At 40.9% G+C, this 16,258-nt stretch overlaps 1 protein-coding gene across 1 annotated transcript in view; it reads left to right on the forward strand.

Moving 5' to 3' along the window:
- Nucleotides 1-4,829: 4,829 nt before the first annotated feature.
- SLC26A3 (solute carrier family 26 (anion exchanger), member 3) overlaps nt 4,830-16,258 on the forward strand; it is a 27,018-nt gene continuing 15,589 nt past the window's right edge. Inside the window, exons 1-7 of the mRNA XM_006774937.2 lie at nt 4,830-5,218; nt 5,723-5,862; nt 7,240-7,350; nt 7,542-7,714; nt 9,498-9,662; nt 13,004-13,156; nt 13,601-13,683. Coding sequence (XP_006775000.1) covers nt 5,088-5,218; nt 5,723-5,862; nt 7,240-7,350; nt 7,542-7,714; nt 9,498-9,662; nt 13,004-13,156; nt 13,601-13,683 — 956 coding nt within the window. The 5' untranslated portion in view covers nt 4,830-5,087. The remainder of the gene's footprint in view (nt 5,219-5,722; nt 5,863-7,239; nt 7,351-7,541; nt 7,715-9,497; nt 9,663-13,003; nt 13,157-13,600; nt 13,684-16,258) is intronic.

Here is a 16,258-nt window from a genome sequence, read left to right on the forward strand (position 1 = left end):
ACAGTTTTGCTTCCTCTGCTTCCATCCTGCTGGACATCAACCAGAATGTGGCATTTATGCGCCCTTGATTTCTGGTTTCCCATCAGCTGCCTATTGGGGTTCCTCTCAAGGTGCTCACTGGAGCAATTATTCTGCTTATTCTCCTACCTTTCTTCCAAGTATAGCTAGCAAGACAGCATGGATGGACCTGGAGAGTATTAAGCTAAGCAAAATAAGCCAGTCAGAGAAAGATAAGTATCACAGGATCTCACTCATATGTGGAATCTAATGAACAAAATAAGCAGATGAACAAAACTAGAGCCAGAGGCAGAAGCATGAACAGTCTGTTCAAACTCAGAGGGAAGGCAGGGGAGGGTGAGGGGAAAGAGATCAACCAATGAATTTGTATGCATATATGCATAACCTATGGACACAGACAATAGGGTGATGAGGGAGGGCCTGGGGGGATGGGGGTGGGATGGACGTGGACTGGAAGAGATCAATGGGGTAAAAGGGGGGACTTGTATAATATTTTCAACAATAAAGATTAAAAAAATAAAATGTGATGTCTTAAAAAAACAACAACAACATTGATGTATTTTCCATTCCCCAAGGACCAACTTACGAAATACGGCTGCCTTACTTCTGGTTTTCCACTGACTGGCACAGGGGAATTTTTCGATCCTACTGAGGGGTAGGGTATCTAAGTGAGAGGGGCAACTGAGTGAGAGGGGTAACTAAGTGAGAGGGGCAACTGAGTGAGAGGGGTAACTAAGTGAGAGTGGTAACTGAGTGAGAGTGGTAACTGAGTGAGAGTGGTAACTGAGTGAGAGGGGTAACTGAGTGAGAGGGGTAACTAAGTGAGAGGGGTAGAGGTTACTTGTGTGACTGGGCATGGGTTGGGAAATACCTGCTTGCCTCCTGGTTTCAGATTTCCACTAGTGAAAGGAAAATGCCAGCACTGTTCCTGAGCTTCTTGGCTCAAAAGTTGTTCTCCAGCAGAAGGGGCGGGCGGGGGGGAGAGGTGGGGAGGTCTGAAAGACTAGAACACTGAGCAGATCAATGCTGAGCAGTGGACAGGTAAGGGCCAAAAGATGCTTCTCAGTGGAGTGGGGCAGCAGAGCGGAGATAACTAGGAGCCAGGCAGTGTTCGCCAACTGGTTGGCCTGCAGGTTGGAGACGGGTGGAACTGGAGATGGGTGGAACTTCACATGACCATCTTAATTGCTGGGAATATCAGCTTATTCATAAACCAGAATAGTTAAATTGGAAAAATATGAACTTCATAAACTAATCCTAGGATTCAATTCTTGTGCAGAAAAAAAAAAAAGATAAATGTGTATGACTAAGCCCCAGGACCAAGATTATATAAAAGGAAGGCAAAAAAATTAGAAAGAACACAGATAGAAACAACATAGACTAATGAACAGGGACAGATCCAAAGACAGAGAAACAGCAATCAGACTATCAATCCCCAGAGGGAAAGTAGGGGAAGGTGGGGGTAAGGGGAAGAGATCAACCAAAAGGGTTGTATGTATGCATATAAGCCAAACCAATGGACATGGACAACAGGGGGATGAGAGCATAATAATAGTGGAAATCTATACAGTGGGGCCTTGACTTACGAGTGTCTCAACTAATGAGTTTTTTGAGATACCAGCTGTCTCTCCACCGATTTTTTGCATTGAATTGATAGAGTTAACTATCAATTTGAGTTAACGAGCTCCTTAACGAGCTCGGTCTCTGAACGAATAAAACTCGTAAGTCAAGGCCCCACTGTACAAACAAAGCTTAGAATTCTAAAATTATTAGAAGGAAAAGTCCCTGAGAATGAGTTGCAATCCTCCAAAAGCCACTAACACCGTAAGGAACCCAAAGAGAAATTTGAGGCACAAAGATAAAACAGAGCATGAAAAGGTATACGTTAATATGAAACTAGAATTGTGATTCTAGGAACCAAAAAAATTTTTTTCAAGAATTTCTGGAGAAAAGGTAACTTGTTCAGATTTGTTTGTGTTTTTTTTTTTTTTAAGTTAAGAAATTCATTTTTTTGACTGGCTTGTGTGGCTTGGTGGTTGAGTGTTGACTTATGAACCAGGAGGTCACGATTCGACTCCTGGTCAGGGCACATGCCTGGGTTGCAGGTTTGATCCCCAGGAGGGGGCATGCAGGAGGCAGCAGATCAATGATTCTCACTCATCATTAAGTAAGTTTCTATCTCTCTTTCTCTCTCCTTTCCTCTCTCTGAAATCAATAAAAACATATTATTTAAAAAGGAAATTCATTTTTGAATTCCTAAGTAATGTAGGTCATTCTCAAGAATCCGTGAAAGGATGAAATGGAGAATGACATTAATTTGTGACTCCCTGTAGTTTCTCTCAGCAGGGCCACCATTGGTGGTTGATTCAGTAGCTCAGTTTGTCGATTACATGTGGAATATGAGGCAGCAGCTTTGGGAAACAAGATTGGCAACAGGGGGAAAATCCACAAGACTGGAATGTGGCCATTAAGCTCTCGCTCTCTCTCTCTCTCTCCCTCTCTCTTTCTCTCTCTCTCTCTCTCTCTCTCTCTCTCTCTCTCTCTCATTTCTGAAAAGATTTTGTAAGCTGCCCTGATTTCTGTCCTGAGCCCTCACCTTTATTCAGCTCTTGGTGTGAGGAGGAGGCATTTTGCAGTCTGTGGCAGGATGCCCAGCTGGAGGTATGACGGAGCCCACTGCAGAGCCCGCCTCAGTCATCCTCAGGGAAGGAAGCCTAATAGGAATGAAGTTGCTTCTGCTGTCACTGTCATTGGCTAAAACATTAGACCATGACTTAGAAGAGAGAAAACATGCAGCAGCAAAGGGAAGAAAAGAAGTACGTTCAGGGTCTTTCTTCAGGAAGAGGACTCGTTTTCATAAACAACTTAGTGAAAATGAGTAAAGCAACAAAATAGTGGAAGCTTTTATCCCCCTGTTTATGGCAGCATCTGACAGAAATAACATGCACAGTACCTGAGTTTTCGTCATCTTAAGGCTGTCCAGGTTGGATACCTCAGAAGATTAAAGCTGTTCTCGAAAGACACTCCAGACAACCTTGCAAGAGAGCTTAGGTGTCAAGAGTCACTAATATGGATTAGATCTTAATGGCCCGACCATGTTGTTGGTAATTGGCAGATCAGGGCAAAAATCTGCGCTATGCACAGCAGTAGTAAGCCAACTCTATCTCATGGACAAGGTTTTCTGACAAACTGGGGGTGAAGAGATGGGAGAGGAGATAGAGATAGGAAGCAGGGAGAACAAGCAGCTTAGGGTGGGAGGAGGGTCAGAAAGAAGAGGTAAGGGAGTTTAACAGTCATAACAAAGCTCAAAGGGACTCAAGTTCGGGAAGTCAAGCCAGAGGGTAAGCAAGACATTCTATATTGTGGCCAGAGAAGGTCAGTAGAGAGGACTTTAAAAGAGGCTAGGGAATGGGGTGGGAGAGAAATGGGTGGTCAAAGAGAGGTCAGATGGGGCCAGAAGTTGAGGCTCGCATCTGATTCCTGGTTATAACTTGAGCTCTGCAAACATGCTGGAAATCCCTGAGCTATGAGAAAGCACCGTGTAACAAGGTACAATCTAATTTGAGATAATTATCCTGGCCAGTGTGGCTCAGCAGTTCTATGAACCAGGAGGAGTTCATGGTTCCATTCCCAGTCAGGGTACATGCTCAGGTTGGGGGCTCCATTCCCAGCAGAGGGCGTGCAGGAAGCAGCCGATCAGTGATTCTCTCTCACCATTGATGTTTCTATCCCTTTCTCCCTCTCCCTTCCTCTCTGAAATCAATAAAAATCTTTTTTAAAAATAATAATAATTTGAGATAATTAAATAAATCATTGTGATCATGCCAGGGAAGAAAACTCTGGGTAGTAATAGATAACCAAGGTAAGAGGGGGGAAATGTGAAGTGTTCATCAAAATGTTCTTTAATTATGTCCACATTAGACAGTAGAGAAGCTGCATGTGGAGGCAAAGAAGTCTGAAAACAGAAGCCACATTTTGACACTACTAGCTGTATGGCCTGAGAAAAAGCACTTAGATTTTTGTGGGGAGGAGTATGCTATTATTCTTTCATTTGCAAGAAGAGAACAATAATAATAATAATTGTAAGTGCCTCAAAGAATTGTGAGGGCTAACTAGGTAATATGCATTAAAAGGTTTTGCAAAATTGATCTTTTAAATTAAATATCATCGATTGAGATAAGAACAAAAAATTTAAACATCTTGTGCAGAAAATGCAAATAGAATAATTACTTTCATTTAGTAAATGCCTATTGTGTGCTAGGAACCAGATGCTTTGAAAACATTCTCATTCAATATTCAAAAATCTCCCTGAAACTTGAGTTTTATTATCCCAATTACATAGCTAAGACCTGGAGAGGTTTGGTAAATTGCCCACGATCTTTTCCTAAAAAGATCTCATCACTGGCGAACTAAGTAACCAAGTAATACTTTGTGCCAGTTTACAACTATAAATTGTAAAACTATTTAACCCTCAGAAACAATAGAAAAATAACTTGAATGGGCAATATTCTTGAATTTCACACATTAAAAGCATTTTCTAAGGAATTATAAAAATTCTGAATGGTAAAATGGAGTAGCCTTATTGGAATTAGGGGCTATGAGTAGACTTTAAATCTAATCTGTCCCAGCAATCCAAAGCCGTAGCTTTGGCAACTCTTCTATGAAAAAAAAAAAAAATTTCTTCTTCTTGAGGAGATCTTACTTTACAAGTATAAAGGCACTCACTGATTAGTAAACTGAGTCAATTCTATTGATTTTTTGGTGGTCTTTTAAGAATAAGTAAACAAGAGACCTTGTTTACTTACCCAAAGAAGCCGTGTCCAACTCATTGGAATATCACTGTCGCAAAACACAATCCAGGTCCCTTAATCCTGCTTCTTTTGATCTCAAAAGGTGGTAACATTCAGTCCAGAGCTCACTCATCTGTAAATTGCATCACATTATCTCCAAGTTATTTAAGAAGCAAGCTCCGTTTGGTTTCTGGCATTTTAACCTGTTAAAGGCAAGGAGAGCGTTTGCCACACCGTTCCAAAGGTCTCCCACTAACCACAGCCTTCAGAGGAAGCAAAATGATTGAGCACATTGGGAATCGGTACATTGAGAACAGGCCGGTGTATTCTGCAAATGCCTTTCAGGAAGAACATAAGAAGAAACAAAGATATCATAAGACATTTCTGGATCATCTCAAAGTGTGCTGTAGGTAAGGTATTTTTAAAGACACTGGCACTAGAAATAAAGGAAACGCTTTCTCCTACACTTTCAAACTTTCGTGTTCTCCTTTCTGGCCCTGGCCCAGAGCTTTCAGAGCCTTCTTATCTTTGGTTTCCAAACTCCGCTGCCAGAGCTGAAAAGGTCGACTCTGAAATGAACACCTCTCAGCTCTCAACACAGTCTTTCCATATCAGAGGACTAATAGACGAGGACAGAGGAACATTCTCAGCTGAAACGCAGGACCGTTCAAGCTGAGGATGACAAATAAGCCCTATTATGGCTAAAGAAAAGCAGCATTTTTCTTTTTCAAAATCCTTTGGTGGTGGCCCAGGGGCAGTTGATATGGGCAAGGCAGTGACTGTTTTGTGGGAAAGTTAGTGAAAGTGCTAGTTTCTTCTTTAATATACTATCGCCTTTACCAACTTTCCACCTACAATGAGGTACTGAAGTTAAAATTTGATTTCAACTGACCTGTGGCTTTCCATTTTTTCAGCTGTTCCACACAAAAGGCCAAGAGAATCGCCCTCTCTTTACTCCCCATAGCCTCTTGGTTACCAGCATACCGGGTAAAGGAATGGCTGCTCAGTGACATTGTTTCTGGAATCAGCACAGGGCTAGTGTGTGTCCTGCAAGGTAAAACTTTTTTTGATATGTAATTCATCTATCACAAAATTCATTCTTTTAATGTGTACAATTCAGTGTTACTTGGTATATTCACAAGGTCATGCAACCACCATATCTAATTCCAGAATATTTTCACCCCCAGAATCTCTTGCTCATGAGCAGTCACTTCCCATTCCCCCCTCCATCCATCCCCTTGCAACAACTTTCTGTCTCGATGGATTTGCCTATTCTGGACATTTCCTATAAACAGATTCTTCTGTACCTGGTTTCTTTCACTTCACATAATGTTCTCAAGATTCACCCATGTTTCAGCATGTACAGGCATTCATTCCTTTTAGTGGATGAAGAATATTCTATTGTATGGAAAAACCACATTTTGTTTATGCATTCATGGGTTGATGGACATTTGGGTTGTTGTTTTTTTCTACTTTGGGCTATTAGGAATGATCACTGTGTACAAGTTTTTGTAAAAACAATTCTCTTAGGCGTATAACTGCTGTGTCATATGGTAAAACACTGGCAATATCTGAGGGTTCAAATTTCTTCATATCCTCGTGAACGCTGGTTATTGCCTGTCTTTTTTATTTTAACTGTCTTAATGAGTATAAAATGGTATCTTAGCCCAGCCAGTGTAGCTCAGTGGTTGAGCATTGACCTATGAACCAGGAGGTTACAGTTCAGTTCCCAGTTAAGCACATGTCCAGGTTGTGGGCTCGATCCCCAGGAGGGGGCGTGCAGGAGGCGGCCAATCAATGATTCTCTCTCATCATTGATGTCTCTCTCTCTCCCTTTCCCTTCCTCTTTGAAATCAATAAAAGTATATTTTTAAGTTAAATGGTATCTCATTGTGGTTCTGATTTGTATTTCCTAAGTGACTAACCGTGGTTGAACGTCTTTTCATGTGCTTATTGGAGACTTGTATATCTTTTGTGAGCTATCTATTCAAATCTTTTGCACATTTTAGAATTAGGTTGTCTTTTTATTGTTGAGTTACAAGGGTCATTTATATACTCTAGATACTAAGCCCTTATTCATGATATGATTTGCAGATAATTTCTCCCATTTTATTGGTTGTCATTTCATTTTCTCTGAAGCGCAGATTTAAAATTTTTGATGAAGCCCATTTTATCTGTTTTTAATTTGATTGCTTATGCCGTCGGTGTCATTTCTAAGAAACCATTGCCTAATCCAAGATCACAAAGGTTTACAATTAGGTTTTTTCCCTGAGTTTTATAGTTTTAGCTCTTACATTTACATCTTTGCTACATTGGAGTTAGTAAAGTAACTTATATTTAGGGTCCCAATTTAAATATTTAAAGAATCTAATGAGAACTTCTGTGATTCCCCTTGCATGAAGTATAAACCCTGATGTTTGTGTATTTACAGGTTTAGCATATGCTCTACTGGTCAACATCCCTCCAAGCTATGGGTTATATGCAGCCTTTTTCCCAATCATAACCTACTTTTTCTTGGGCACTTCTAGACACATAGCTGTGGGTAAGTGAATTTCTGGGCTAATTCATGCTCACACTGCCTTTCCTTTATGAATTTCATTAGCCACACATTGTATCAATTTCAAATTGTGCATAATTCAGAAGAAGAATCAGTTTCTTGTAAGAATTGGGACTAAACGACAATTGTGCTTTAGGGAAACATTTATTCACCACAATTCACCCTCTGTTAATTAGGTCCATTTCCAGTTCTGAGTATCATGGTGGGAGCAACAGTTATGAGACTAAGCTCAATGGACAATTCAGATGCTATGGATTCTTATAATAGTTCAATGAGTAATAACTCGTCAGAAGATAACTATAAGGTGATGGTGGCCGCCACAGTCACAGTTCTTTCTGGAATCATCCAGGTGAGCACTTTCTCATATAATCTACCCTCCCAATCTGCTTGTCCTGACCTGTACACGTTTTTCTGATTTTCCTCCTTCTTGCCAGCCCTCCCACTTCCCATTTGATTTGTAGCCCTCCTTCCATAGCCTATAGGAAATAATTGTAAAAGGGCCACTCACCACAGAGGCGAGAGGCAGACCCACACTGCGAAGATGGGTGAACGTGGGTCTAGAGAGAAAGAAAAGTGGGAACAGGAAGGGATGAGTGAAATGCTGAATTCAATAAAATATAGTCACTAAACATAACTATGTGCAAGCAATAGTGAAACTGGGAGCTTTGGAACTTTTTTCTTTCTGATTGTTCAGGGACTGTAATCTAGTTGGAAGGGTTTGTGGTTTCAGACTTTGAATTGTCCATTTCAAAGATTTGGGAAAAGTTGAAGAGGTTAATGGAGAGGCCTAAAGCCTCTCTCCCAAGTAAAAGTGTCATGAACTCCTCCACGATGTTGCCTAAGTTTGTGAATAGTGATACCATTGGTTAAAACCTTTTTTTAAAAGAAAGAGTCAATGTATACAATCACATAAGTGGTGTGTCCTATTGGCAAACAGCTTGGTCAGATCTTTCTAAGACATTTCTGAACCTAGTGTCCACAGCTCTGGCTCCATTCCAGGGATGTGAATGGAAAGGCAGGCCAGGTACCCAAGGGAAGGAAAGATCCATCCAGTCACCTGATTGCAGAATACTGGTTCTTTGGGGCAACTTACCATTTTTGCCCTCAGTTAAAACCGAGCAATTCATATGTCCAAAACACAGTTATGTAATTCCTACAAAAGTCAAGCAACTTGTTTGAGGGAATATGAATGGATGCTCTTCTATGCATGCTACAGCAGCTAGAATGTATAACTTAAAATTACATAAGAAAACTTGAGGCCCAGGGCACAAATTCGTGCACAGGTGGGGTCCGGCCAGCCTGGCCCCAAATGGGGGCAGATCAGGGCTGGGCCTGTTGTAAGGAGGAGATGGTGGGAGGTTGGCCAGCCAGCCTGCCCTGATCAGGCCAATCAGGGCCGAGCTGGCTGGGGGAAGGGGCCATGGGCGATTGGCCAGCAGGCCCCACCCGCGATTGGGGTTGGGGGGCCGATTGGGGGCGGGGCTGGCCATAGGAAGGGGCTGTGGGCAGTGGGCCAGCTGGCTCCACCCCCTGATCAGTGGTTTGCTGGCCACAGTGGGTGTCATAGCGACTGGTTGTTATGGCCGTTATGGCCGCTGGCTTTTTATATATATAGATTGATGAGGGCTGATGCTAGATAAGATTCTGCTATGAAAAGATTTATAGGTGAGTCTTCTAAAGATACTGCACCTTGCCGTAGCTGGCTTGGCTCAGTGAATAGAGCGTCAGCCTGCAGACTGAAGAGTCCCGGGTTCCATTCTGGTCAAGGGCATGTGCCTTGGTTGCAGGCACATCCCCCATTAAACTCGTAAGTCAAGGCCCCACTGTATGTATGTATAGATATAGATATAGATATAGATATAGATACTGCACCTTTAAAAAGGGGGGCATATAGGCCTGTTACTTTGGAGTGAGCTAGACTTGCATGTTATTGAACAGCATGTAACATTCCACCTTGGGGTGTGGGGCGGGGAAAGGGGAGGTGTTCCAGGAGGCAGGCACTCGTGCTACTTTAAGGCTTATAAGTACAGGCTGCACCTTTACATTGTGATCATCTCAGTCGCTGTTACTTCAGGTTGCTGAGGTGTGTACTCCTAATCTGCACTAACAGGCCTTTGCCCTTCTCCTTCCAGTTGCTCATGGGGGCTCTGCAGGTTGGATTCATGGTGATCTATCTGTCTGAATCCCTCATCAGTGGCTTCACCACAGCTGCTGCTGTTCACGTTCTGGTTTCCCAACTCAAATTTATGCTACAATTGAGTGTCCCGTCACACACTGATCCTTTTTCACTTTTCAAAGTAAGTATGACTTTTGCTTTAAAAATGTTTAAATACATGTAATTCACTATCGTGTTCCTGGGAGAGCTTCGCTTTAATGCCGTGGGTCTTGCCTACAACATCCAAGAAACAAATGAGTTGTGAAATGTATTCACATTAAGAAAAACTTAATTGGTTTGGCTCAGTGGATAGAGCGTCGGCCTGCGGACTGAAGGGTCCCAGGTTCAATTCTGGTCAAGAGCATGTACTGTGGTTTCGGGCACATCCCCAGTAGGGGGTGTGCAGGAGGCAGCTGATCAATGTTTCTCTCTCATTGATGTTTCTAACTCTCTATCCCTCTCCCTTCCTCTCTGTAAAAAATCATTAAAATATATATATAAAGTTAGTGACAAGGAGAACAACACTGAAAATCAACCACACCTACTATACAGCTAATGGAAACAACAGAAAAAAAGTGCCACTTCTCTTATATTTGACTGCTAAGTATTATTAAAAAGAAAATAGTCTACATACATTATTAAAAGCTTTAATATTTTGACGCAAATTTTTAAAATTTCTCAAAATCTTATTTTGAAAGAAATGTGCTAATTGAGTGAAAATGCTTCCCCATTTCTAAAAAGCAGGTCTCATTCTTTTAGAGTTGAAGTTCTTCTTACTCTTTTATGCATCTCTGTTTATAAAGCAAAAGGAAATTGGCCAATATGTAAATAGGACAGTGGTCCTTCCTCCTACAGAGGATGTACTGTAGAACAGTATTCTTTTTTGTTTTTTAATCTTTTCCCATCACCATTTCCTCCCCTATACCCTCTTCAATCTCCACCCACGTCCCTTCCTCCCATAATCACTGCACTGTTGTTAGTGTCCATGAATGAGTTCTTCCTCTTTTTTTTTCTTTTTTTTCTCAATCCCTCCACCCACCTCCATCCTCCCCCACCTCCATTCACAGTTGTCTACCTGCTCTCTATCTATGAGTCTGTTTCTATTTTGCTTGGTAGTTCAATTTGTTCATTAGATTCCACATATAAGTGAAATCATATGGTGCTTGTTTTTGTCTAACTGGCTTATTTCACTTAGTATAATGTTATCCAGGTCCATTCAAAGGGTTGAAAAGGGTAAAATTTTCTTTCTTTTTACAGCCAAGTAGTATATCATTGTGTAAATGTACCATATCTGTTTTATCCATTCATCTACTGATGGACAATTGGGCTGCTTCCAAATCTTGGCTATCCTATATAATAAAGAGCTAATATGCTAATTAGACCGGAGAGCAGAACGACCTTCAGGAACGACCAGTGGGCGGGGGGTTGGGCCAGCAAGCCTGCACTGCCAGGCCAGCCGCAGTGGTCCCGGCACCCCCTCCTCCACAGAGGCGGCAGGAGAGGTGGTGGCACGGGCCCAGCCCTAGTGCCACACCTTCTGCAGAGGTGGCCTCAGGGGAGCGGGCCTAAGCCACAGTTGGACATCCCCCGAGGACTCCCGGGCTGCCAGAAGGGTGTCTGACTGCCAGCTTAGGCCTGATCCCCCAGGGAGCGGGCCTAAGCTGGCAGGTGGACATCCTCCGAGTGGTGCCAGACTGCAAGAGGATGCAGGCTGGGCTGAGGGCCCCCTCAAGTGCACAAATTTGTGTGCACCGGGCATCTAATTGTAAATAATGCTGCAGTGAACATAGGGGTACATTTACCCTTTCAAATTAGTGTTTTGGGTTTCTTTGGATAAATTCCAGAAGAAGAATTACTGGTCATAAGGCAATTCCATTTTTTTGAAGTAGCTTCATACTATTCTCCACAGTGACTACACCAATCTGCATTCCCACCAACAGTGCACAAGGGTTCCCTTTTCTCCACAACCTCACCAATATTTGTTATTTGTTGATTTATTGATGCTAGCCATTCTATTCTGACAGGTGTGAGGTGATAGCTAATTGGTTTTAATTTGCATTTTTCTGATGATTAGTGATGCTGAGCATCATTTCATATGTCTATTGGCCATCTCTGTGTCCTCTTTTGAGAAGTTTCTATTAAGGTCTTGGGCCCATTTTTTAATTGGATTGTTTGGTGGTGGTGTTGTTTGGGTGTTGAGTTGTATAAATTCTTAATAAATTTTAGATATTAATTATCCTCTTATCTGATGTATTGGTGAATATTTCTCCCATTAAATATGTTTGTCTTTTCATTTTGTTGATGGTTTCCTTTGCTGTGCAAAAACTTTTTAGTTTGATGTAATCCCATTTATTTTTTCTTTTGTTTCCCTTGCCTGAGGAGATATATCAGAAAAATACTGCTACAAGAAATGTTGAGATTTTACTTCTAGGTTTTTTATGGTTTCAAGTCTAACATTTAAGTCTTTAATCCATTTTGAGTTTATTCTTCTGTGCAATTTAAGAAAGTGATCCAGTTTCATTTTTTTGCACATATCTGTCCAATTTTCCCCAAACCATTTACTGAATAGACTATATTTAGCCCATTGTATGTTTTTGCCTCCTTTGTCAAATATAAATATGTGGGTTTATTTCTGGGCTCTCTATTCTGTTCAATATAGAGAAAGTAAAGATTCCATAAAAAAACTACTAGAACTGATCAATGAAAGCAGGATACAAAATAAATATCCAGAAATCAATTGCATTTTTATACACCAATAATGAACCACCAGAAAGGAAAACTAAAAAAAAAAAAAATCCCATTCAAATTGCTTCCAAAAAAAATGAAATACCTAGGAATAAACTTAACCAAGGATGTAAAAGACCTGTGCTGGGAAAATTACAAGACACTGAAGAAAGAAATTGAAGAAGATACAAATAAGTGGAAATATATACCATGTTCATGAATAAGAAGAATTTACCATCATTAAAATGTCCATACTACCCAAAACAATCTGCAAATTCAATGCAATTCCTATCAAGATGCCAATTTTGTATTTCACAGAAGTAGAACAAATATTCCAAAAATTTATATGGAACCACAAAAGACCTCGAATAGCAACAGCAGTGTTGAGAAAGAAAAGCCAAGTTGAAAGAATCATGCTACCTGATATCAAACTATACTACAGGGGCATACTAATCAAAACAGCATAGTACTGCCCTGGCTGGTGTGCTCAGTGGTTAGAGTGTTGGCCTGCACACTGAAGGGTCGCAGGTTAGATTCCCCGTCAAGGGCATGTACCTGATCTGGGTTGCAGGTTTGATCCCTGGCCTCAGTCAGGGTGCATGTGGGAGGCAACCAAGCAATGTCTCTCTCACTCGCTATCAATCTATGTCAGTTCTTTTGCTTCAAATCTTATTTTTATGTATTTGGAAATAATTGAGTGTCGTAACCAAATTATACATTAATATAGCACTTGGGTGTTTTTGTTTTTTATAATTTTAGATACTAATTTCCATATTCTCACAAATAGAGAAGACTAATATTGCAGACCTTGTGACATCCTTGATTATCCTCTTCATTTTATTTGTGGTTAAAGAAATAAACCAGCGCTACAGAGCCAAACTTCCAGTGCCCATCCCAATTGAACTCATCATGGTAATTAATCATCTTAAGACTTTCTCTCATACCTCATGAGTCTCACAGTTGTATGTTGAAAGCCCTTCACCATCTGTAGATCAGGAGGTTTTCGCGGGGCAGATGCCATCTCTGCAGTTTCTGGGCCTAATGTTTAGTACAGTTTTATCTTTATTCAGAATTAAGAATTTTCTCTTTTGATTTTGGGTTTATTCTGTCCGTTTAAGTCAAGACAAGGCTGGTGCAGAAGGCAAGATCTCTAAGAAGTTGATAGATGCATTTGAATGAATGTCTCAACTCTGGTGGGACATTAGAATGGCCTCAGGACTTCTTCTTAAAAAGTAGCAAAGCCTGGGCTTGAGATTCGTATCTAAGAAGTCAAGGGATGGTTTTTGGCATTTTTTGTAAAGCAAGACTCTTAGGTGTGTCTCACGTTTCTAACTTGGGCAATTTGCAACTTTGCAGACTGTGATCGCAACAGGGGTATCCTATGGCTTTGACTTCGAAAGAAGGTTTAATGTGACAGTGATTGGGAACATGCCAAGTGGGTAAGTGTGTCTTTTGGGATGACATCTCCCAGCACTCATTAGAGAGTAAGCAGAAGTTACTAAAGACAGCCAGCTGAAGGGCATTAATCCAGGCTAGCATCCTCCCGGCATGTGGCATTTATGAGGCAGACTCACTGCTCTCCTAGGAAGGAGCCACAAAGGACACATGGGTCTGCAGTTCCTAATATCAGGAAATGTCTCCTTGCGGAAGAACTCCCAAACCAGACAAACAGGGACTCAAACACAAGTAAAAATGAAGTAGTAAAAGCAGAAAAATAGGCACTTCAACCTGCTTCCCCTCATAAAAAAGAGAAAGGAAGAAAGAAAACCAAGTGAAACCAGATTTCCTTGTCCATAAATTACTACAAACAATATGTAGTGTTTTGCTTGTGTTACTGGAGCCAAGAGCCGACAGTTCAAAAGAGACACTGAAGGAATACCTGGCACAGTGCATGAGCAATCCAGTTAGGCACACCCTGTCCTTTGTCCTGATCAAATTCAAAACAAGGCCAGAGCAACTCTCGCCGCTGCTGAAGGATGGGGGTCCAATTCGTACGAGGAATTTGAAAATGTATCTGCTATCATTTATTGGATTGAGCAGAAAGATCCAGATTTGTGCTCTCTTTCCTTTTGCTGCCCTCTGACCATAACAGCAATTTCTTCCAACAGGCTTACAATGATAGGCTGTATTCCTGTTTAAAAACAAAACAAAACAAAAACATGCTTAAGGTGTACTTGAGAATTCCAGGAATCAGCATTTATATGCATTGCTGATTTAAAAACAGCCAACTTCTTTTAAAAGTGTATATATATGATTTCTCTCCACTCTGCAGTTTTCAAGTAATTACATTTTGATAAATGAAAGATCTTGTCAGAGGGTTTTAGAAATAAAAGATAAACTTAACATCACTGAGTTACAATCTTAGAGACTTTACTTTGTGACTGTATTTCAGATGCCAGTGGTCCTCTCTCCTCAGGGTGCGTGGGATGGGGAAGGGAGGAATTCACATGTATTAATTGTTACATTCTACGGTGAGGCAGTGTAGCTTAGTAGGCAAGCTCAGGTGTTCTAGAGGCACGGTGCCCGGGGTTTAGTTCTGACTCACTTTGCGTGTCCTTGGGCTCAGGGAGCTAAATAAATAATAGAGCCAAGAAATGAACTTAAGTCTTCAGACCACTCTGTCTACGGTGTTTAGAGGCTAGAACAAAAGATTAATAGCTGGCTTCTGGTTATTTTGATATACAATGCAAATTTTACTTATATCACTGATTTTAGATCTATTTAATGAATAAATAATATTGCAAGGTAACTTTCTGATTCGTGATAGCTGCAGAATGTGAGATAATGGTACTTCTTCAAATTAGAGCTGAAAATTTTTTAACATAGATATTCACAAATAATTAAGAAAGAGCTGAATGGAGCCTAACCCACCGCCAGTAAGTTTTAGATGTTTCTAGGAGCTGGGCATTTGAGTATATTGCTGTTGAGTTTGAGATATTTGTACTGATTAGAATACAGTTAGTAAATAACATTTAACTGCTCTAAGTTCATGCGGCATAAGCACAAAAGAATCCTCTGTGAGTTGAGCGTTTTCCTGACACAACATCAGTCTAAATAGAAGCCCCCTGTCTGCTTCAGGGCCACAGTTGGCTCTAGTGGTTCTGTGGAGCCCTGGACAGAGTCCAAGGCCCATCTGTTTGCTAAGGGTTTTCCATGAAAGGCTACGTTATCAACGGAAAGAAGACTTTCTTGCTGGCCTTGCCTCAGAATTGTGTTTCCTCAAAAGCCTCTATCCATGGGTAACTAGTGGAAGCATTGTAGGGGATGCTTTGCACCCTTTGCAACAATACAAGTGGGACCTAAGATGTTTTGCATGAAGCTTATGGGGATATAAATATACATTGTAATATGCTTATACCAGCAAAATCATCTCCAATGTACCACTGCCATTGGGCTCTGTGTACAATCTTGTATCAAATTCAAGCAGCACTGCCTTTCATCAATAATATAACAGATTCCAAAGTTTGCAAGGATACTAAATTCTTGCTAGTCATGCTCCAAAGTGAGGCAGCATTCATCCTAGATTGCATTTATTCATTGATTTGCCCCAAATTATGGACCACCTGATATATGCCATGAACACCGGTCAGTTCTGGTCACAGAATAGTGAACCAGTCACAGTTTCTGCTCAGTATCTGGGGTGGGGAGGTATCAAGATTTATGGAAACACAGAGAATCTCTCCTAACCCTTGATGGTGAGGGAAGACGTGCTAGAACAAGCATGTCAAACTCAAAGGCTAACATGAGCCAAATAAACAAGGTTTAAGTTTTTGTGGGCCACAGAAAAACAAAAGCTTCAATTTCCATAGAAATGTAAGATTTATTTCAATAGAGGCATGCTGAATAACAAGGGCTGACATAAATGAGTAATCATTAATATAAAGTAATAGAACATTTTAGTAAACATTAATTTTTTTCTTCAACATTAACTTTCAAGACACTGACTAACTGCACAAATTAATAAGCATGGCACAAATAAACCTATTTTTTGTTCCCCGAAGGCAAAATATTTCC

This window comes from Myotis davidii, unplaced genomic scaffold (genome assembly GCF_000327345.1).
Source record: "Myotis davidii unplaced genomic scaffold, ASM32734v1 scaffold125, whole genome shotgun sequence".
NCBI classification, from domain to species: Eukaryota; Metazoa; Chordata; class Mammalia; order Chiroptera; family Vespertilionidae; genus Myotis; species Myotis davidii.